Below are 22,904 nucleotides of genomic sequence, written 5' to 3'. Positions count from 1 at the left end.
AAAATATTTCTGAACTTGTGGAAGGCTGCTTGTGTGTAAAAATATATATTTATGTGTTTAATAAGTGACTCAGAATTACAATGATATTTACTTAAATATTTTCAACAATTTTTTTAAGTAAATTGCTTAAATAAGTTACTGCTTTGCTTAATTTTTATTGCAGGCTACATTTCCAAATAATTAATCCTAAAAATTCACTCTTGAAAGCTCTTCTTCTTCTTTTTTTTTTATAGAATGTTCTAGAATTACAAATAGTACAAGGAAGTATAATAAATATAAATCGGGGCAAAAATCAAATTTCGGCTCGGGGCAACTAACCTATAGACAAACCTATAGACAGGTCCTGCCTTTGGCTAGAGGAGGTCGCAAGCTTCTAAAGAGTTTTTGCTCTTGCAAGCAGTAGTAGTTGTTATAGTAGTAGTCGCTTACAAGTAGTGTAGCCTCGCCGGATCTGTCAGTTTTTAATTAAACTTGAGAATGCGGAAAGAGATTTCTGAATGAAATAAAGTACAAACCACTTTCATTAAACTGAAGAGACGAGCTCTCAGTCAATCAGGCCTTACTATAACTACAAAGCCTATACGAGGGTCGTTTGAAAAGTCCGTGCAAAAATAAAAACTACTTAATTTTTTGGGGTAAACCTTTTTTATTTTTCAACATAGTCTCCTTTTAGGCTTATACACTTCATCCAACGCTGCTCTAATTTGTTGATCCCTTCCGAATAATAGGATTTGTCCAAGTCTGAAAAATAGCCATTCGTTTTTGCAGTCACCTCCTCGTTTGAATAAAATCTTTTTCCCGCCAGCCATTTCTTCATATTGGGGAACAAATAGTAGTCCGAGGGAGCCAAGTCTGGAGAATAGGGGGGATGTGAAATGAGTTGGAACCCTATTTCCATTAATTTTGCGACCACAACTGCTGAGGTGTGAGCTGGTGCGTTGTCGTGATGGAAAAGGACTTTTTTGTGGGCCAATTGTGGGCGTTTTTCTTGCAGCTCGGTTTTCAAACGGTCAAATAACGATGAATAATATGCACCTGTAATAGTTTTACCCTTTTCCAGATAGTCGATGAGGATTATTCCTTGCGAATCCCAAAAGACAGTCGCCATAATCTTTCCGGCCGAAGGAACGGTCTTCGCCTTTTTTGGCGCAGATTCCCCCTTGGTAACCCATTGTTTAGATTGTTCTTTCGTCTCAGGAGTGTAGTGATGTATCAATGTTTCATCCACAGTGACGAAACGACGCTTAAAGTCCTGCGGATTCTTCTGGAACAGCTGCAAACCGTCCTTGCAACACTTCACATGATTTCGTTTTTGGTCAAGCGTGAGCAATCGCGGCACCCATCTTGCGGATAGCTTTGTCATGTCCAAATATTGATGCAAAATATTATGTACCCGTTCATTCGAGATGCCCACAGCACTAGCAATCTCACGCACCTTCACTCTTCTGTCATCCATCACCAAATCATGGATTTTATCAATGATTTCTGGAGTAGTAACCTCAACAGGGCGTCCAGAACGTTCAGCGTCACTTGTGACCTTATGGCCACTCCGAAAATTTTGAAACCACTTATAAACTGTTCTAATCGAAGGTGCAGAGTCACCATAATGTTTATCAAGCTTCTCTTTAGTCTCCTGAGACGTTTTGCCTTTCATAAAGTAGTGTTTAATCAACACACGAAATTCTTTTTCGTCCATTTTTTGAAAATCACTCGACTTCCTCGATTCAAACGAAAGCCAAACACAAAGAAATAGACCGATCTGGCTGAAACTTGGTGTGTGTTCTTCCAAGAGATGCTACTAACTAAACATAACCTCGATACGCGCCAGTGGTGCTATCTCTCTGACTTTGCACGGACTTTTCAAACGACCCTCGTACAATCCCAGACCCATGCAAGGAGTTTGATTCTGTAGACTGAAGTAGCCAACCATAAGGTCTCCAGTCTTCCGAGAGACTACTTGTTGGATTTACTGAACTAATTTTGCAGTAAACCTGGATGAATAGTTGTTGCGTAAGGCCACATTTTCATTCATTTATAAATTTGATTAAGTCATCTCTGGAACTACTTTGATGTTGAAGAAATTATAGTATTGAAAATCATGAAGTTTTCTTTTGATAATTTACTGACTCCAAAGATGGAAAGGTAACTTCTTTACACTTGTCTCTTTTACGATTTACTCTTGATAATGCCTGTTACTCCTGTTGATAAAAATATTAATTTTGAGCGTTATTGTTCAACTTGTTTCGCCTAATACTGATCAAATAAATGTTTATGCCTAGGAAAATGTTAGTAGGAAGGGTTAAATGCAATAATTCAGGTGGACAGCCAAATATTTTTATATATTTATATGATTTATGATAAATCTTTATCAACCATCATCTACCAAAAATGGTTCACTCTTTACGATCTATAGAAAAATTGTTACCTTTATAATTTTATTCTAAATTACTTTCATGCTTTCATTGAGTGATTGCAAAATCAAACTTAACAAGTCTTCAACTTTGGTTAAACATGATCGTAAGTTAAAGCAATAACAATTCTACATCTTTCCAGCATCTGGGGATATCACCTAGCCACTACATCATTTAAAGAAGTGGCCTTATTTCTGAAAGTTGAAGACGGTCAATACTTCTAAAAGCTATCTTAGTAGATTTCCAAATTGTGGTAAATAAAAAGCAAAAATCAGACCATGTCGAATAGTTAATAACAATTTTAATGCTATTCACTGACATTTAAACAAATTTAAAAATCAGTATAAAGTTTGTTTACACTTTCGGTAGATGGAACAGTAAAAAGGTTAATATGAGCAAAATATATGGCCTAAACCATAACAAATGAATTTTCTTTGTATGTAAAGAATTCTTTTTTAAAAAAATAGAAAATGTATTAGCAGTGTGACTAAACGTGTATTGGTCAGACTTCCTAATTCAGGCACTTTCTTCTTTGACAAACTACCTCCGTAGTTTAGAAAGTGGCAGGGTAATTTCGCACTTCTCAAAGATTAGTTAGAGTCAAGCTTTTCTAGTTTTTCTCCAATTTTTATATCCTTTGTTTCCAATGAGTTTTTTTAAATCATATATTTAAAAAAAAAGATGCGTATTGTTTAAAGATCAAGTTAATTGGCTGAATAAATTTATCACAAATCTTGGTGATATTTGAACAAATAAATCCAGGTTATAAAATTATCTTTTTAATTTAAAAAATATATATATATATATTACACGTTTAAAATAATAATAAATTTAGATCAATCTACATAAGTTTGTACAATTCAGTTGATACAATTTAATACAAATAACTAGAAATTTTTAATAATGTTCGTCGCCATAATTTCTTCCTGTGGAAGGTGTGAAATGATTATATTCTGGTTGCGGTTGATCCCCATAGGAATTATGATACAATAATGGAACTTTGGTGATTATAAAATTTGGAATGGTCGGATGGGCAGCAGCCAGCGGCACCACAGGCCTATCAACTAAGACAGGTATTCTTTTCACCAATACTGGATACGGCAATGGATATTTGACCGGCAAAGCTGGTCTTCCAATTGGAAAATGTTGCGGACTGTGGTGGAATTGATTGAAGTTTGGCAAATGAGTGTTGAAATTTCTTGTTGGTAGTACCCGTTGTACCACTTCTGAGTAACTGACTGCTCTTCCGCCGTGACCTCCGCCTGGGCCATGGTCGTTATGGTAATCATCTGGTATGTCACGTTTTCCTTTATTTTCCTTGTCCTCAAGTGCCAAAGCAATGGCTAAAATTGTTGCTAATATCTGCAACATTAAATCAAGAAATTGGCGTTACTTCTAAAATATCAATAAAAATAAATTATAATTTCGAGAAGCTACAAATAAATACGTATTTATTTACAGAACTTTGCAAATTTCTTAGTTAAAACTGTATAAAATGTTAGGGAAGTCCAAAGAAATCGATCCCAGTACCACATAAAATTAGCTTAGCTGCCAAATCGCCGATTTACGATGGATTGCTCTACTATTGAAGAAATGCCATTGTTCACCTATACGGTTAATAATAGAGCCTTGGAGTAGAATAGAAATTTACTCAAAACGTTGGTCCAGGAAGTAAAAGAAATTTTATTGTATTTATGGCTAATCCTCAATAAATGGGGTTTAAACTTAAACAAATTAGATAACAGAATGAAAACTCCAGAAACTCTTTTTAAAGGTGAACCAATTTTATACGTAAAAATTGTTTTATACAATTATGCAACTTCGATTTGGATTTTGAGAACTAAGCAAACAAGTTAATTTGAAGTAAATGAAGCATAAATCGAGTGCCAATGAGTAGATCGCAAAGTTACACATACAAAAGTTTAGAACAATGTTTTTCCAGGAGTTCTACTGCAAAATGGATACAGTACTGACATTGAAATATCCGAATAAATGTGTTGGCTGTGTTAGTTTTCATGAAGAAGAAAAGTTCTTATACTTGCTAAAAGAAATGAACATTTGTAGAAAGAAATTGGTTTAAAATGCCCCTCTATTTCATCAATTAATGTATCTTTTGGATTTAAACTTTTTGCTCCTTTCTAGCTGTAAGAACTCCTCTAAACTGAGCAGTTCCAATATTTGCAAATATAAAGCAGTAAAAACTATGATTTGACTGAGAATGCAAGTCTTTAATGAATAAAATAACCAAAATTCATAGCAAAATAAAACTAAATAATTAAAAAAATGGTTCTCTTTTCGCCCAGATATTTGGAAATAAATTATTTGGAAACAATAAGTGTAATCGATAAATAATTGACGTAGATTCTTCTACAACTTAAAACAATAATAATAAAGTATACAGTCTGGACGAATTGCATGAAATAATTAATGGCAATCACAAATATTTATGATGGATATTAATTATCACAAAATTAAAATTAAGTTAGTAAATGACCAACGACTTCATCTTGTCGGGTTTTTAATCTAAAACAACTAGCATTTATTTTGCACAAGTATGCTGTGATAGATGGAAAATATTTTTATTTTCTAACATTATAGATCTAGATTTTCGGACTAGGATTTTTATTTAAAATTTTGGATGGAATTAAAAGACTATTGTGACTGAACTGTACGTTAATCGCTTCTTTTATTTAATAAAACATGAGCGTAATTTATTCAAAAATGTTATAACTGTTGATTGCAAGAATCTATGTATACAGTGTAAAATTTAATTGTATCATTGTTCTCGGTATTATAATGGAAAACTCTTGATATTAAAAACTATTTAGCCGCAAATTTTGTGGAATGCCATTAAAATTATTATTAAAGAAAATGCGGTAGGAAAGTATTCTCTAGTACTTACAAAAGTAGTCTTCATATTCCAGCCAGCTGATGTCCGAACTATGAGACGGCCACACACCCGCCACCGTCTTATATTCTCCAACTGCGACACTTTCGCTCTTTGTCCGCTGATTTTTCACGCTAAGAAACGTTAGGAAAGAAATTACATAAAATGTGCGACCCTTAAACTTTCAATCAAAATAAGACGATACTTTTTTTTAAATATATAAATATATATTGAATAAAGTATTATTGGAAATTGTGGTGCAAGATATATAAATTACATGTATATTGTGGATACATATCTTGTAATAATACAATAGTTATTTAAGCTCAGGCACTAATAATAATAACAATTATAATAATACTAATATAGGATTCAAACTTATACGCGACCTATTGCAAAAGAAACATAATACTTGATTTTCATGCTTCTATAGTTGTAATCAATTAGAGGTAACCGTTAGAATTCAAACTTCAACTGTAACCTTAGAAATAAATAATTGAATGAAATACATAGAATTCACTTCTAGTTTGACAAGAATGTTGCAATTTCTAACCTAGGCTGTGAACATTTATTCCAGCACTAGTATTAACAGATAACGTCGTCTTCATTTAGAAAAGAAAAGGCAAAAATCCAGGGGAAAAATAGAATTGTTTCTTTAGACCAGAATAATGGTATTTCTTTCTATTTCAGGGAGAATTTAAGCCTTCATTTTCGAAAGAAAAAGTAAAAAACCAGGGAAAAACTCGGAATTCACTTCTAGTTTGAGAAAAATGCTGTTATTTCTGTCTCTGTTGCCAAGTACTCAGGCCAGTGCTCGTATAAGCTGAAAGAGTAGCCTTTATTTTGAAAAGAAAAAGTAAAAAACCAGGGAAAAACTCGGAATTCTCTTCTAGTTTGAGAAGAAAGCTGTTATTCCTGTCTCTGTTGCCAAGTACTCAGGCCAGTGCTCGAATAAGCAGAAAGAGTAGCCTTTATTTTCGAAAGAAAAAGTAAAAAACCAGGGAAAAACTCGGAATTCACTTCTAGTTTGAGAAGAAAGCTGTTATTCCTGTCTCTGTTGCCAAGTACTCAGGCCAGTGCTCGAATAAGCAGAAAGAGTAGCCTTTATTTTCGAAAGAAAAAGTAAAAAACCAGGGAAAAACTCGGAATTCACTTCTAGTTTGAGAAGAAAGCTGTTATTCCTGTCTCTGTTGCCAAGTACTCAGGCCAGTGCTCGAATAAGCAGAAAGAGTAGCCTTTATTTTCGAAAGAAAAAGTAAAAAACCAGGGAAAAACTCGGAATTCACTTCTAGTTTGAGAAGAAAGCTGTTATTCCTGTCTCTGTTGCCAAGTACTCAGGCCAGTGCTCGAATAAGCAGAAAAGTAGCCTTTATTTTCGAAAGAAAAAGTAAAAAACCAGGGAAAAACTCGGAATTCACTTCTAGTTTGAGAAAAATGCTGTTATTTCTGTCTCTGTTGCCAAGTACTCAGGCCAGTGCTCGTATAAGCTGAAAGAGTAGCCTTTATTTTGAAAAGAAAAAGTAAAAAACCAGGGAAAAACTCGGAAATCTCTTCTAGTTTGAGAAGAAAGCTGTTATTCCTGTCTCTGTTGCCAAGTACTCAGGCCAGTGCTCGAATAAGCAGAAAGAGTAGCCTTTATTTTGAAAAGAAAAAGTAAAAAACCAGGGAAAAACTCGGAATTCACTTCTAGTTTGAGAAGAAAGCTGTTATTCCTGTCTCTGTTGCCAAGTACTCAGGCCAGTGCTCGAATAAGCAGAAAGAGTAGCCTTTATTTTCGAAAGAAAAAGTAAAAAACCAGGGAAAAACTCGGAATTCACTTCTAGTTTGAGAAGAAAGCTGTTATTCCTGTCTCTGTTGCCAAGTACTCAGGCCAGTGCTCGAATAAGCAGAAAGAGTAGCCTTTATTTTCGAAAGAAAAAGTAAAAAACCAGGGAAAAACTCGGAATTCACTTCTAGTTTGAGAAGAAAGCTGTTATTCCTGTCTCTGTTGCCAAGTACTCAGGCCAGTGCTCGAATAAGCAGAAAGAGTAGCCTTTATTTTCGAAAGAAAAAGTAAAAAACCAGGGAAAAACTCGGAATTCACTTCTAGTTTGAGAAGAAAGCTGTTATTCCTGTCTCTGTTGCCAAGTACTCAGGCCAGTGCTCGAATAAGCAGAAAGAGTAGCCTTTATTTTCGAAAGAAAAAGTAAAAAACCAGGGAAAAACTCGGAATTCACTTCTAGTTTGAGAAGAAAGCTGTTATTCCTGTCTCTGTTGCCAAGTACTCAGGCCAGTGCTCGAATAAGCAGAAAGAGTAGCCTTTATTTTCGAAAGAAAAAGTAAAAAACCAGGGAAAAACTCGGAATTCACTTCTAGTTTGAGAAGAAAGCTGTTATTCCTGTCTCTGTTGCCAAGTACTCAGGCCAGTGCTCGAATAAGCAGAAAAGTAGCCTTTATTTTCGAAAGAAAAAGTAAAAAACCAGGGAAAAACTCGGAATTCACTTCTAGTTTGAGAAAAATGCTGTTATTTCTGTCTCTGTTGCCAAGTACTCAGGCCAGTGCTCGTATAAGCTGAAAGAGTAGCCTTTATTTTGAAAAGAAAAAGTAAAAAACCAGGGAAAAACTCGGAAATCTCTTCTAGTTTGAGAAGAAAGCTGTTATTCCTGTCTCTGTTGCCAAGTACTCAGGCCAGTGCTCGAATAAGCAGAAAGAGTAGCCTTTATTTTGAAAAGAAAAAGTAAAAAACCAGGGAAAAACTCGGAATTCACTTCTAGTTTGAGAAGAAAGCTGTTATTCCTGTCTCTGTTGCCAAGTACTCAGGCCAGTGCTCGAATAAGCAGAAAGAGTAGCCTTTATTTTCGAAAGAAAAAGTAAAAAACCAGGGAAAAACTCGGAATTCACTTCTAGTTTGAGAAGAAAGCTGTTATTCCTGTCTCTGTTGCCAAGTACTCAGGCCAGTGCTCGAATAAGCAGAAAGAGTAGCCTTTATTTTCGAAAGAAAAAGTAAAAAACCAGGGAAAAACTCGGAATTCACTTCTAGTTTGAGAAGAAAGCTGTTATTCCTGTCTCTGTTGCCAAGTACTCAGGCCAGTGCTCGAATAAGCAGAAAGAGTAGCCTTTATTTTCGAAAGAAAAAGTAAAAAACCAGGGAAAAACTCGGAATTCACTTCTAGTTTGAGAAGAAAGCTGTTATTCCTGTCTCTGTTGCCAAGTACTCAGGCCAGTGCTCGAATAAGCAGAAAGAGTAGCCTTTATTTTCGAAAGAAAAAGTAAAAAACCAGGGAAAAACTCGGAATTCACTTCTAGTTTGAGAAGAAAGCTGTTATTCCTGTCTCTGTTGCCAAGTACTCAGGCCAGTGCTCGAATAAGCAGAAAATTGTAGCCTTTATTTTCGAAAGAAAAAGTAAATAACCAGGGAAAAACTCGGAATTCACTTCTAGTTTGAGAAGAAAGCTGTTAGTTCTGCCTCTGTTGTCAAGAACTAGGCCAGTGCTCGAATAAGCAGAAAGAGTAGCCTTTATTTTCGAAAGAAAAAGTAAAAAACCAGGGAAAATTTCGGAATTCACTTCTAGTTTGAGAAGAAAGCTTTTATTCCTGTCTCTGTTGCCAAGTACTCAGGCCAGTGCTCGAATAAGCAGAAAATTGTAGCCTTTATTTTCGAAAGAAAAAGTAAAAAACCAGGGAAAAACTCGGAATTCACTTCTAGTTTGAGAAGAAAGCTGTTATTCCTGTCTCTGTTGCCAAGTACTCAGGCCAGTGCTCGAATAAGCAGAAAGAGTAGCCTTTATTTTCGAAAGAAAAAGTAAAAAACCAGGGAAAAACTCGGAATTCACTTCTAGTTTGAGAAGAAAGCTGTTATTCCTGTCTCTGTTGCCAAGTACTCAGGCCAGTGCTCGAATAAGCAGAAAAGTAGCCTTTATTTTCGAAAGAAAAAGTAAAAAACCAGGGAAAACACGGAATTCACTTTCTGAGAAGAAAGCTGTTAGTTCTGCCTCTGTTGTCAAGAACTAGGCCAGTGCTCGAATAAGCAGAAAGAGTAGCCTTTATTTTCGAAAGAAAAAGTAAAAAACCAGGGAAAAACTCGGAATTCACTTCTAGTTTGAGAAGAAAGCTGTTATTCCTGTCTCTGTTGCCAAGTACTCAGGCCAGTGCTCGAATAAGCAGAAAGAGTAGCCTTTGTTTTGAAAAGAAAAAGTAAAAAACCAGGGAAAACACGGAATTCACTTCTACAATAGTTTGAAAGGAAAGCTGAAATTTTCTATTTAGGGAGATAATCAATTCGGATCCGAAACTTATATCAATATACAAATTTAAAACATAATAGGAAGCATCTGATATTTGTCGGAGACTTTATATGGGACGTCTGTATGCGACAGAAGTTGAAAGGTTTAATGGAGCTCCATAATTCTGCTTCCAAAATCCATAAGAAACGAACAATCGCCATATATTTTAGCTAATGATAGAGAACATATGAGCCTTATGCTGTGTGCACAATTTCATTGGGGTTATTAAGGTGAATATTATTAAGTCGAATATTTGATTTCTGGAAACAGAGGGTTCTGAGATGGATGAGCAAGTAAGTAACTTCGGATATCTCGGCTCATCAGTGGATGAGAGCTAAAGATTCGCAATAGAAGAGAACAATGAAGAACTTAACTTCAGTACTTACTGTAGATAACATAGCGCTGTGGGCCACAGAAATTCAAAATAAAATATATATGTAAAAATTATTGAGGGGATATTCGGTCTTTGCGAAAACCTACTTAAGGATTTAAGGATGAAAATGAGCTTTTAGAGGATGCTTGGTGAGAATAAATTAACTGAATAATTCAGAAATGAAGTTATCCTAAAAGAAATGGACGTATAGGAGTTGAGAAAAAGTTTTAGAGGCTCAGGTAGAGTTAAGACTTGGAGCAACCCGATACGGGAAAACCCGGATAAGTGAGTAAATAGTTACATTTCTTTTCCTAGTTATCTTTTCCAACAGTATCAGCTTTCAAAATCAATCTTGCTTCAATTTTGTATTTTTTTATTTAAGGTTCGCCAACATCTTCTGTGGTCTGTCATCCATTTCAGTACACCGTTGGTCTCCGGTTCCGTACTTTCGCTGTAGATAACACAGCTCGAATAGTGAACTAAAGAAGTTTCTGAGCACATCCAGTTGGATTCATAACTGAAAACAGTTCACTATCATCGGCTAAAGATAAATGCAGATGAGACTATACTACGGACCATTGTTTAGTGAAAATCTTGCAGAAAGACAATTAAGTATTACAAATCTAAAGTGTTGTTTGTGTTGCTAAAGTGTAATGATTTTCCGATTATGCCTATTCAATGGCGACTTTCTGAAATCTAGTGGTTATATAATGTGAAATCGGTAATTATTCGTGAACTTGCCGCTGATTGAAGGTAAAAATAAAGAGTTACTGTGAATCCAGGAGAAGTACAATTTCACAGTGAAACATCTCATTATCGAAATAAAACTCTGAAATAAATAATTTAGATCAACTAGATGAATAGATAATTTCAGAGCGGTGCCAAGCAGATTCAAAATAGTTGAAATCTTTACACAGATCTTGCTTACATCAAGTTCGTACATTATTAATTCATATTACCTTCATAATTTTTAAAGGGCATTCATTTTATAACACAATTTTAATGAATTTAATGTATTTTAGTTTAATAAAACAACAGCACATATTTGTATTAGACAAACGAAGTGCTTCTAAGATGTATGATACCACACTATTCTTAAATCCATTCGTGTAATTCACGACTAATTTTCTATCCACGTCTCCCAATTCCATCGCAAGAGACTCTGCTATCAATCAAAAGCATCAACTTTCTGACGAGAAGAAGCTGGATCAACTGAAAAAAAAGAAGCGAAAATCTAACAAAAAATTAATAATTTATATTTTCGGTAATGCAATTTTCGGATTACAACCGGAAACTGTTTACCTTCTGTTATCCTGAGTTATTGTGTACTGTCACACTTTCACTGCGGCTACACATTCAGACCGTTCTCTATAATCCCTCCCCTTTATGGGAGGGTTCAAGAGTATTCTAGATAAACGTTCAATTTTCTCATTTTGACAGGATGGTCTTACATTATTCCTCTTAATTCTATGTAACCTCAATAGAATTTTACAATTCCAAATATGGATGTTTTAATGAATATAAATTCTTATCATTTATATTACTAATTAAGGTTACTTTAAATGGTTACATAAAAATATAGCCTTCAGCAAACAATGTATACTATTGTAAGGTATGCTGGTCTCTTATTCAAGTTTGTTAAATCATGAACTCCAGAATAATACCAGAATGTTGCCGAAGTTATAAAGGTAAGTTATAAAGTTGCTAGTCAGGGAATTGAATTCTTTTTCTTTCCAGAATATTGATGTCACCGCTACGTGCTCCATCGCATATTATACAGGAGTTGTGATCAGAACAACTTTGAATGAGTGTTTATAAATTTTGTAAAGTTTAATAGTCGTCATTGGCCATCCTAGAAGTTAAGTAAAAAAAGGAAATGAGTTCCATTTAATCTAATGTAATCAATCACATATATGTGGTAGCTCGTCAGAGTATGAGTTGCTGTGATCGCTTGAGTTTCTTTTAGGTACGCTTAACTCAACTAAATCAACCATAATTCTCAATATTCATCAAGTCTTCGACATCATGCCTGTGTAATAGACTTTGTAATAGTCTATGTAATAGTCTTCTTGAAAAAGTGGAAATTATCTTGTAAGTTTTTATAACAAATATAAAATGAATAATTATTAAATCAGTTACTAAAATTTCTAGTCACAAGAAAACCAAGTTGCAAATTTTCTATACGTTCCTACATTTTCTGCTGTTTTCTCTAAAACAAATCAAGAGATTAATTTAAATTTATTAACACTAAGAATTAGTAAGAACTAAAATTGTAGCAATTTTTTCTCTTAAGTACAAAATTTGAATAAAATTTGTAACAATTATGAGAAAGTGAGTAGGAGAAATTCCTGTGAGTGATCTCACCAATTATCGTAACTAAACGATATTAACTAAAGCGATTGCCACATCATAATATTTTAAGCATTATTCCTAAAAACTGAATGACCAATTAGTTGTTGTAAACAGAACTCCTTTAAAACTAAAGGTTATGCAATTCATCAAGCTTGTAAGTAATGCACATTTAGTTGGAAATATATTTTCAGGCAGAGATGGGCACTGATGAAAATACAATTTAATTAAAACTGTCCGGTAGGACAGTTGTATAAGGGTTGATCATCAAAAACTGCACGAAAAAGCGTAACGTTGAAAAACACCCAACTTTGACAATTTTTTTCTCTTTTTCTATAAAAGATAAAATTCCCAAATTTTCTTTAAATCTTACTCCAAACCCTCCTTTATAACTGTAATTTTTTTGCAACAGCCTAGATTTGATAGATATTGAGAAAAAAGATGCTGAAAATGAGCAAAAACGGCATTTTCAAAAATTGTTCTTGTTCTTGTTCTTCTTCTTCTTCTTCTTCTTCTTCTTCTTCTTGTTGTTGTTGTTACCTTTTTTGTAAACAACGTAGCGCCTAAACGCGTGAACCGATTTTCATGAATGAGGTGTCATTCGAGTCGGAATGTTATGTAGATGTGCCTTTTGGGGGTCTCGATGCTGCACATCGAATGGGAGAGGAGTTAGCCCCCTTTATGTAAGGCCCCCTCCAAAATTATTATCATTAATTACTCTGTAAATCTTAGCCCGATTTTGATAAAATTTGGTAGGATGACAGGGTTAGGGCTCCCCTACGTAACATTAAAGCGACGATCTGCTCTTACACTTGTAAAGGGGAAGTATAGCAATCGTTTCAAATTATCGAAACGTGAACCGATTTTCATGAATAAAGTGTCATTCGAATCGAAATTTTGTACAGATTTGCACTTTAAAAGTCTCGACGCTGTGCCTCATAAGGAGGGGAGTTTGCCCCACCCAAGTAAGGCCCTTTCTAAAACTATTATTACCAATATTTCTATAACGGTTAGTCCGATTTTGATAAAATTTAGTAAGAAGAAGTGGTTAAAGCTCCTCTACGTGGCTGTGAAGTGCCATCATGCTCTTACACCTACTAAGAGGAAGTATTGCAATCGTTAAAATTTTCAATGAGTGAACCGATTTTCATCAATGAATTGTAGTTCGATTCAAAATCTTTGCCTCTTTGGGAGAAGTACTGTAATCGCAGTTTATTTTTCTTACTCCTCTTAAAGGGAAGTACTGAAATCGCAGTTTAATTTTGCTATTTACGTACAAATTACCTTCCTATTTTATTCAAAACGCTTTCTCAAAAAAATTGTTATTGAGGATGGCTTGGGGACCGCAACTATAATCATTCTTTAAAAAGATCTGTCCAGTGGTAGTAACTCCGACTTAACACCTTTTCAGGTTATAATGATAAAATTAAATTTATTATTCCCAATTTTAATAAAATCTGTAAAGCAGATATGTAACTTTGCAAAACATACAAAAAAGAAAATCTGTCCAAAAGGTACAAAAATCTCTTTAACAAAAACTTACAGTTTAAAATGTTAAGTATAAGGGTTGATTAAACGCCAAAAGGTACACAAATCAGCTAGTACCCAACATTTCATTAATACTTCATTGATATTATTTTAAGTAATTTTACTACATTAATTTTCATTAATATTTTTTTGAATTTATTAGATGTTTCACAGACCCTTATGCTGGCCAGTTCATTCATTTTCTTTTTTTTTATGATTTAAGTCGCTTCAACAACTTCAAAAATCTGCGGTTACTGGCGCTCGCAGCTTTTTTCAGTGCACTGCCGGCCTCCGGACAGTGTTCTCTCGTTACAGACAACTCTGTCCATCACCCGGACAGTGAGCTGTAAGAAGCTCTTAGAAAGAGAAAATCTAAGGGTCAGCAGCTGGATTCGAACCCGGAACCTCCACGTGGGAATCCAATATGCTAACCGCATAGCTAATCCCTTCCCTTTGTTCATTCATAATATTTTATTTTTTTGTTATAATTATGATAAAATGTATATTATATTTTCGTAATTAAATAGGTACTTTATTTTAGCTTTATTCCAAATTATTCTTCTGATTTATCTTTATTATGCTCTTTATTCTGAATAGTCACATATATCGTATGTATGTACATGCACGTTAAAGTAAAAAAAGACAAAGGCAGAGTCGGCTACTATTTAAATTTGAATCACGGATTTAAAACAATATTTCAGTCTAGAATTCGTCTTTCCGAAGTATTTGTGAGCACAAATAACGCGTAGGTAATATCAAGTAAATTATTCAGCAATAATTATTCATTTCTCAATTGTAATTTAATTTAGTCCCTCTAATTTTACTTATAGTAAAATACTGGAATAATTATGTTAGCTGTCATAAAAATATGCATATCTTATTTATCTTATTACAGTCAATCTAAGTTAAATGGTGTTCTACTTGAACAAATATTTTGTAGATTAAAATGGCCAGCATAAGGGTCTGTGAAACATCTAATAAATTCAAAAAAATATTAATGAAAATTAATGTAGTAAAATTACTTAAAATAATATCAATGAAGTATTAATGAAATGTTGGGTACTAGCTGATTTGTGTACCTTTTGGCGTTTAATCAACCCTTATACTTAACATTTTAAACTGTAAGTTTTTGTTAAAGAGATCATAAGTTTAATTGATTGATGGTTGCTATAGCTTCAACTTCTTTCTAGATCCAACTACCTCCTTGCTGGAGCCCAATATCTGGAGAGAACTTCTTTTTCTGATCGCTTCACAAAATTAAGCTTTTTCAGAATCCGTGCGCGAGCTAAGGGTTTCAAGTCGTTTATTATTAGTCAAAGAATTATTGCCTTATCATCATCCCATTTAATTATCTCTTTTTTTTTTTAATCATTTTTATTACTTCCAGGTCTGCTAGGTGGTCTACAAAATCCTTGACCTTACAAGACTTGTTTCATTTTTTGTTGAAATTGTCTTTTAATAATTTTACATTCTTTCTAAGGAGAAATTGATCGTTTTTACTTGCCTCAAGGTATGGAGTGGGTCTCATACTTTGTTTAAAGTTTTTCATTTTCCCTTGGGTATATTTAATACAATCTTAAACAGTGTTTATTTATTTAATGTAACTTAAATATAATTTTAACTTTTGCTATTATTAGCAGTTTCAATGATTATTTTTTCTTAATTTCCATAAACATAGATGTATCCAATATACTGGATCCACAGTTTTTAAAAGTTAGTTCCAACTTCTCTCAACAGATAGGAGGAGCTTCCTAATCTGGAGTATTGGTATGTTCAAATTTTATAAGTTCAATTTAGACTTCAGATAAGTACAAGAAAACATTATATTATCTGCCTAAAATAGTATCCCTTGAGGCTTTTCCCCAATTATTCTCTACATTCTTTTAACCGTTTATAACTGCAGTGAATTGTAAATAAATTTATACATTATAAGAGTGGTTGAGTGGCGATCGGCCTGTGAGTAGATTTTTCTGAGAAACTAAAATTCTGTGGCCTCAGGAGCAGAAAAGCAACCTGGTTTATCGGTAAGCTTACCTAAAATTTATAGAAGTAAATACAACTTTAATTGTAGCTATTTATAAACAAATAAAGAAAACCAGTAATTACTGTAATTTTTTTAATATGATTTTTTAATTGGCACCAGACTTTTCTCCCGCTAGAAAAGTCTTATTTCTTGGCTTATTTCTTTACTTTAGTTTTATTGTTATGTTTGTATTGTAGCCAAATAAAATACATTACTTATTATTTTTATTATTTAAAGCAAATTAACATTTGAGGTTTCTGTCGACCTTATTGTTTTCAGTGAAGTGGGACTACCGAAGAGTTCCTCTGGTTGACAGACAAACTGCCCAATATCAGGATAAAAACTTTTAATTTTCCTCAAAGTGGCTTTCCAGCTGGCCAGGAACAAAGCACCGACTCTGCCGTTCGTTGGTCCGTACTGCGTAAGATATTTGGTAAGTAGCCACCTTATTCATGGTAAGTTCGAAATATCTCTCCACATGATGGGGTTATTTCACATGGACCTCCTTTGAGTTGAGGATTTGGTTTCTAACATCCTGTTTGATTGCGTTGTCATCGGTATGAGGTATGAGATATTTGACTCTCCGCGGTCAGTGAAGATCATTTTTCAACGAAGACAAGTAGAGAAGATCCTGGCTCCACGTCGGAAGGAGGTATTGATCAATGAGACCACCTTTTTTAATAGCTTCAAAATAGTTTTTTGATTCAGGAAATATTTCTCAGCATCGAATAAATTTGGTTACTACATTATGATTATGATGGACCACATTAATCGGATTTTATTGAAAAATGACTTCGAATCGAGCGTGTATAAACCTTGGGGAAATGAATGGACATTCAAAGCAATGATTGAGATGTCGAAAGATGCTTAGACAATTTTATTACATCCAACGAGAGAAAACTGTTCACAACCAATACGATGCCTAACTATGTTAGGTTGTTTGACCCACAGAGTAATTAATCAGTCTAATTTTAATTTAAATAAATACTCTTTAAATAATGTAATAAGAATGCCGATCATCACTAATCATATATAAAGTTAATGAGAAAACTAAAGTTTTGCACCACAAAATATATCTCTTTGCGCAGTCGCCAATAAACAAACTAAATACCCAGTGAGTTTATTAAATAATCTCAACTAGGGAATATATATCATTAGGCTGTTACCCTATGAAGAAAGAAAATCAGAAGGCACAGCTCTGGAGCCAAACGACAACCTGGCAAACATCCACTCACTTAAAAAAAATGTTGTTCTTTTAATAGCAGTTACAATTGAATGTATGTTCACCTATTACTCACTTGAATGTGGTTCACTTGATTAACTTCGTTGCTTTCAAAGCAGATTGTTGGCTCTAATATTTTGTTTCACTATTAGGCATTCATAATTTTTCGAAGTAGTCCTCATGATCGAAAAGCATGTAACCTAATCTTTTGGTAGCGTTTGGGTATCTAGTTAGAAACATTGTTTGGGCTTTGACTGTGTCACAATTCTTGCTGGGTTTTCACCACTTCCAAGGTTTAAAAATGCTTGCCACAAACGGCCCATCGTTTCCTTAGGCCGTGCATCAAGCTCTAAACCACTTTCTTCATCATATGCATAAATATTTAAAAATGAGAGGTTTAGAAACCTGATAAAATTTAAATAAATGGTTCTTTTTCCGCCCAACAATATAATAAGAAAATAATGTACTCCATCATGCAACTTAATGTGCGGCTACGATTTTAGAATTCATCTAAATAAAAGGAAATTAAAGATGATCACTGCATCATTTATAGAAAAAAAAAGTTGTTTATTCACTAATATAAATATAAAGACAAATGTTTGGCATTGAAGATGAGAAAAATGATTCTGTAAAATTACATGTACCAAAGGACATGAATTTCTAACAAATCTTGGTAACTTCGAGGAACAACTTTGTACTAGATTGTTTTATATAAATAACATGCAAAATTATAAACAAAAAAGAACACAAATACACAAATGGCTCGTTGAAGAAGAAAATAGATAAATAAAAAAGGTTAAGTACAAAATCCATATAAAAAAGAAAATTTACATCAAATTATCAATAATACGATTGTGGTAACGTTGCTTAATGATGGTAGTGACCATGGAATCCTCCAAAACCATGTCCGCCATATGCAAAGGATTCATATCCATGATCTTTGACAAGAACTGGGTACGCCTTGTGGACAAATACAGGTTGTGGGTAAGGTACTGGTACGTGCTTTTCTACGGCTACTGGGTATGGTTTTGGTACATGCACTGGGTAAGGATGGGCAACTGGTACTTTGACTGGCACTTTGACTGGATAAGGTACTGGTTTCTCTACTGGGTATGGTACTGGCTTCTCTACTGGTACTGGGTATGGTTTCGGTACATGTACTGGGTAGGGCCTGTCTACTGGCACGGCAACGGGCACTTTGACTGGTACAGCTACTTTCTTTTCAATGTGCACTGGATATGGAGCTGGTACTGGGACGGCCACTTCTTTGTGGATGGTGACGGCCTTTATATGGCCGTGATCATAGCCGCCAAAACCGACTCCACCAAGTCCGAGTCCTCCTCCCAGGCCGTGGCCCAGGCCATGGCCCAAGCTGTAGTCACTGTAGCCGCCCAGAGCATATCCTCCGTGGCTGTCCAGAGCGTATCCTCCATAACCACCACCATATCCGTAACCTAGATTGAACAGTCCTCTTTTGTCTTGTTTCTTCTCTTCCACTGGCTTCTTTTCAACGTCGCCAGCCATAGCGGCCACGACCAAGAACAGAAGACTAGCCACCTAGTATCAACAAGAATCGTTTTAAGCTGATTAGGTTAACTTTCAAGGATTGATGAGACTTGTTAATGGCCATGAAAAGTCTAACTGATTAAAAATGTTGTAAAGGAACTGAAAGATCATGTCTTTCATCATCATTGTTGCATGGTCTTCGAGATTTAGTGGAAATGAAAATTAAATTATATAAAGAAAGTGATTGTAAAAAAAAAACATCTTTTAATAAAGATCAGAAAATTATCCGCAACCTGAAGGAGAAAGAATGTGCAATATTTCGCTAAGTTTGAAACGAAAAACATTATAGAATATTTTTGTAAATGTGGTGGACTTTCGTAGACTAAATGGTGTTATACTCTTATTTCATCAGAATCCGCTTGTTTCTTTTTTTTATCCTAACGGTTTCAATTTTGATCAGTAGCAACTGATTCATTAAATTTTGGTCGAAACTTTAACTTTCATTTTTGTAGGATCTAGAAGCTTTATATGCAGGTATATGCACCAATCTGATGTATCAATCTTTGATGAAGAACAAAAATCCGATAGCGGTTTCAATTGAAGAAAGCAAATGTGCTATGCCAGATCGAATCAATAAAGTTATAGCTTTAAACTGCTTAGTTTAACCATCTAAATTTTTGCTTTTTCTTTTCAGTTTTTTCGATTAGAATGCCCGAGCTGGAGTCATGAGTTGAAATGAATATAGAAACATCTTTAATGCGTTTTGCGATATACTTGTCTATTTTGCTTTAATCTAATCTGCCTTAAATGCTAAATGTAAGGTTTATGCTTCGAAAAGGTTTTTGGAATTACTTTTTATCCATACTTTAAGAGTTACATATGCAATTCCTGTATCAAATTTAATAATGTACAAATAATTATAAAAATTATTTGCAGGCTTTTACATTTTATTTGATTTCATTTTTTTATTTATTTGTTCTGCTTTAAACGACCACAATCTCGCTTTTGGCACTTATAAGCGTATAAGTCCCAGGTACCGGTTTCTATTGTCTAACGGTCACCCTCCCGTGATATCGAGAACCTCTTTGGTAATGTTATAGATAAAGCTGTAAGTACCGCGCTAGTTTTTCAAAATTAACTTCACAGACAGAAGAAATGACACGTTTCAAAAACCAAAAAGAGAAGGCTGTAATAAATTTGTACATGGAAAGAAGGATTCATTAAAATTTTAAGAAATCATTGCTAAATTCATTACTAAAGTTTTTGAATCTCTTAAAAATGTAAAAGCTTCATGGAAGAACAGGAAGTCAATACAACAGAGAGGGCATTCAAAAAATAAAAGAATTCAAAATTCAAGGCAGTTTTTTCCTAAGGATCCTAAAATTTAACATTAAATATCTTTTCTATTTAGGAAGATATAGATTGCAGATATTTACTCCTAAGACCAATTTAAAAAATGTAGGATATTCAAAAAAAAATTTAAGGATATATATATATATAAAAATATCACTGCCTCACTATTTCTGCGAAAGAATAAGGAATTAATTTAATGGAAGAAAAGAAAATTGAATATTTAAACGAAATCCAAATATTCCCTACATAAATTGACACTTTATTTTCACTGAGATAAAAAAAAAAGGTGATGAAGATGTAAGAATGAAATGTTCGCGTATTTCCACCGAAGAGATATTACATACTTGTCCACGACGAAATTCTAACTTTTAATACAAATAAAGAAGAAAGAAAAATTAAATAAATTAAAATAAATATGAATAAAGAACACTGCACTCATTCACTAAATCCACATTACCTTGTACATCGTGCTGTGTATGTGGTTGTTTGGTGGTGAACTGTGATGTTTGGTGGAGAACCTTCGAGTTTATATATCTGTATTGGCGGGGGCTACGTGAGGGGCGTCTACACACACACACACACACACACACACACACACACACACACACACACACACACACACACACACACACATAGACAAGCTCATACAGGACACAATCGGTGGTGTAGGCTCTATAACGTAACCTGCTTATCGCTTCCTGGCCATACCTTCTCGTCCTCTGATTTCCATCATAATTATATCCTGCATTCAATAATTTATTAAAATAAATTAAAAACAAGAGAATCTCATAAAATATTTAGTATATAAAAACGATAGACGACTAAAACGATGAAATAATAAAAGTAGGTTGTTATTGTTTGTTGCTCAATGTTTGATCCAAAAAGAGTTCCATTACAATACCAATTGTCCAAGTCGACATGCCCTAGTCTCTTGTAAGGGAGCAAAGTTAAATATCGCCAAGTTATCGCTTCAATGCCAACTAATAACCATGTCCCGCAGTAATGATGGCGTTGAATATCACAATGAAGAAGCCATCAGAGCGTACTGTGTGAAGAGAGCTTTAACATAGAAATGTGTTCATTTAGTGAAATTAAAGAAATGTTCTTATTTTATTAAATTGATGACATTAGAATTAAGTTTGTTTTGTTTTTTTTAAATGCTCCTTCTTTTCAAAATGTGATCATGTTCTCCCTCGTGTTAAAATCATTGCGTCCAAATTGCCTGATTGGCTTTTTTATTGGCTGATTCTAATTCACAGTATTTAATTGGCTTTGTTTCTCTCTTTGGATTAATTATATTCCCTCCTTCAACTTGTCTGTTTGTTGGAATAAAGTGATTACTTAACGTTGTACATTTTTTTTTAATGTACTTGCCATTAATTGCTCTCAGAGTGACTCCGGTAGCTATTGATAGTTCTGAAAATAGTGCTTGAGGTTAAATTCGGATATAACTCCAATTTACTACGCATCTGTATTAAAGGAACTGAAGTATGAAGTTCATCGAAACTCTTCAGTCTTCACAGATTCAATTTCATCGTTCTAAATCGCGTCACACTTGGATCTCACGTTAATTTTCTAGGCTGAAGAGAGCGAATTAACTGTAATCTCAGATGTAGATTGTGCCTGCTAGTTAACTTCTCTTCTCGGTTAGGATGCGCTGACATGAAAATTTAGCAAAACAACTATTACATTAACGCTAGTAACTCAAATAGTATTATTATCTTCATCAGACAATATTTATATTCCTACTGCCACGCCTTATATTTCCTCTCTCTTTAGGAGCTTCTTACAGCTCACTACCCGATGTAAGTAGTGGTGGCTATAACGAGAGAATACTATCCAAAGGTCCGGCAGTGAACTGAAAAAAGCTCCGGTCGCCTATGACCTCAGATGTATAAAGTAAACCTAAGAAAAAGTGCTATGAGATGAAAAAGGGTATCGAACAAGCTAACTTTTCATAAGTTTAGGATGTTTACTTAGGGTCACTGTGGATGTAAAATCAAACAGATTTATTAAAATGGCATAAATCATCTTCGGAGAAATTTTTCATTTGACTAGCAGAGTAAGAATTAAACTAATTTCAAAGTGTCAAATTGTATTTATGAACACCTAATCCACGAAATTATTAGCATATTACTCTTAATGACGAACATAATATTTACAAAACAAAATTACGCAATTTTTATTTATTTATTTTGAAGTTGTGAAGTTAGTTTCATTTTTACAAGGAAGGTGGACGGACGGGTTTGGTCGCCTAAATATATCATTTATTTTAATTTCTAGGGGATAAAAGTGAAGCCAAACGTTTGTTTTCTACGCTTTATTCTTCTGTTGACCATTAGAGCTCCGAGTAATCTATTTTCAAAACAAATATAACCATGTAAATGGTGGTAAAAGAAATTGATAAGAGTGATTCACACCAGACATCTACTTTTGATTTTTATTATCCATAGTTCTATTATAAAGTCTATTTTTAGCCCTATAATACTTATATAAGGCCTTTATATACAACAGTTATAAAATTCAAGCATTTCTCAGTGTTTTTAGGTAATATACTGTGTCTCTGACAATCCTGTAGCATGAAGTTTAAAATTATTTACTTTTATGTATATTTTAGTATTATTATGGAAACAAAAGCTTTTACCATTATAAATAGTGAATTTAGAGAAATTACTGTATAGCAATTAATGTTTTATACCAATTCTCTCATACATTATTTTCTTATATTTTATCATATGTTTAGAATTCATCTACACTTTTCATCCGCATCAGTTTTATTATTACTCAACACGGTCTGTTGGTGTTCTGTAGAACACCTCTTGCAGTAAAAAATGTTAGTAAAAAACAGACCTATCTTTAAGATTCTCCTACACCAAAATCAGAGAGTATTCTTTTGGCAAAATGAAGTATCATAATGTGTCCAACTTGTTACACTTAATGTTTAATTAACAAAACTTGGGTGACACAATTTTGTTATTTATTGATAGTAGT

At 34.0% G+C, this 22,904-nt stretch overlaps 2 protein-coding genes across 2 annotated transcripts; both read right to left on the bottom strand.

Annotated features, from left to right (window-relative positions):
- Positions 1-3,257: 3,257 nt before the first annotated feature.
- On the bottom strand, positions 3,258-3,782 carry LOC141452737 (uncharacterized). The gene has a single exon (XM_074125134.1). The coding sequence runs from the start codon at positions 3,780-3,782 to the stop codon at positions 3,309-3,311; it is 474 nt and encodes a 157-aa protein (XP_073981235.1). The 3' UTR covers positions 3,258-3,308.
- Positions 3,783-17,600: 13,818 nt separating this feature from the next.
- On the bottom strand, positions 17,601-20,455 carry LOC141452715 (uncharacterized). The gene is made up of 2 exons (XM_074125098.1): positions 20,371-20,455; positions 17,601-18,611 (listed from the first exon to the last, which is right to left on the bottom strand). The coding sequence occupies exons 1-2, from the start codon at positions 20,377-20,379 to the stop codon at positions 17,922-17,924; spliced, it is 699 nt and encodes a 232-aa protein (XP_073981199.1). The 5' UTR covers positions 20,380-20,455; the 3' UTR covers positions 17,601-17,921.
- Positions 20,456-22,904: the final 2,449 nt, after the last annotated feature.

Source organism: Rhodnius prolixus, unplaced genomic scaffold (genome assembly GCF_049639745.1).
Source record: "Rhodnius prolixus isolate KJV_2025 unplaced genomic scaffold, Rpr scaffold_3, whole genome shotgun sequence".
Classification (NCBI taxonomy): Eukaryota; Metazoa; Arthropoda; class Insecta; order Hemiptera; family Reduviidae; genus Rhodnius; species Rhodnius prolixus.
This window is presented reverse-complemented; position numbering and strand designations above follow the sequence as displayed.

Bases quoted from the DNA above. Each gene is read 5' to 3' on its own strand.
- LOC141452737 (XM_074125134.1), bottom strand. From the start codon at position 3,782: ATGTTGCAGATATTAGCAACAATTTTAGCCATTGCTTTGGCACTTGAG.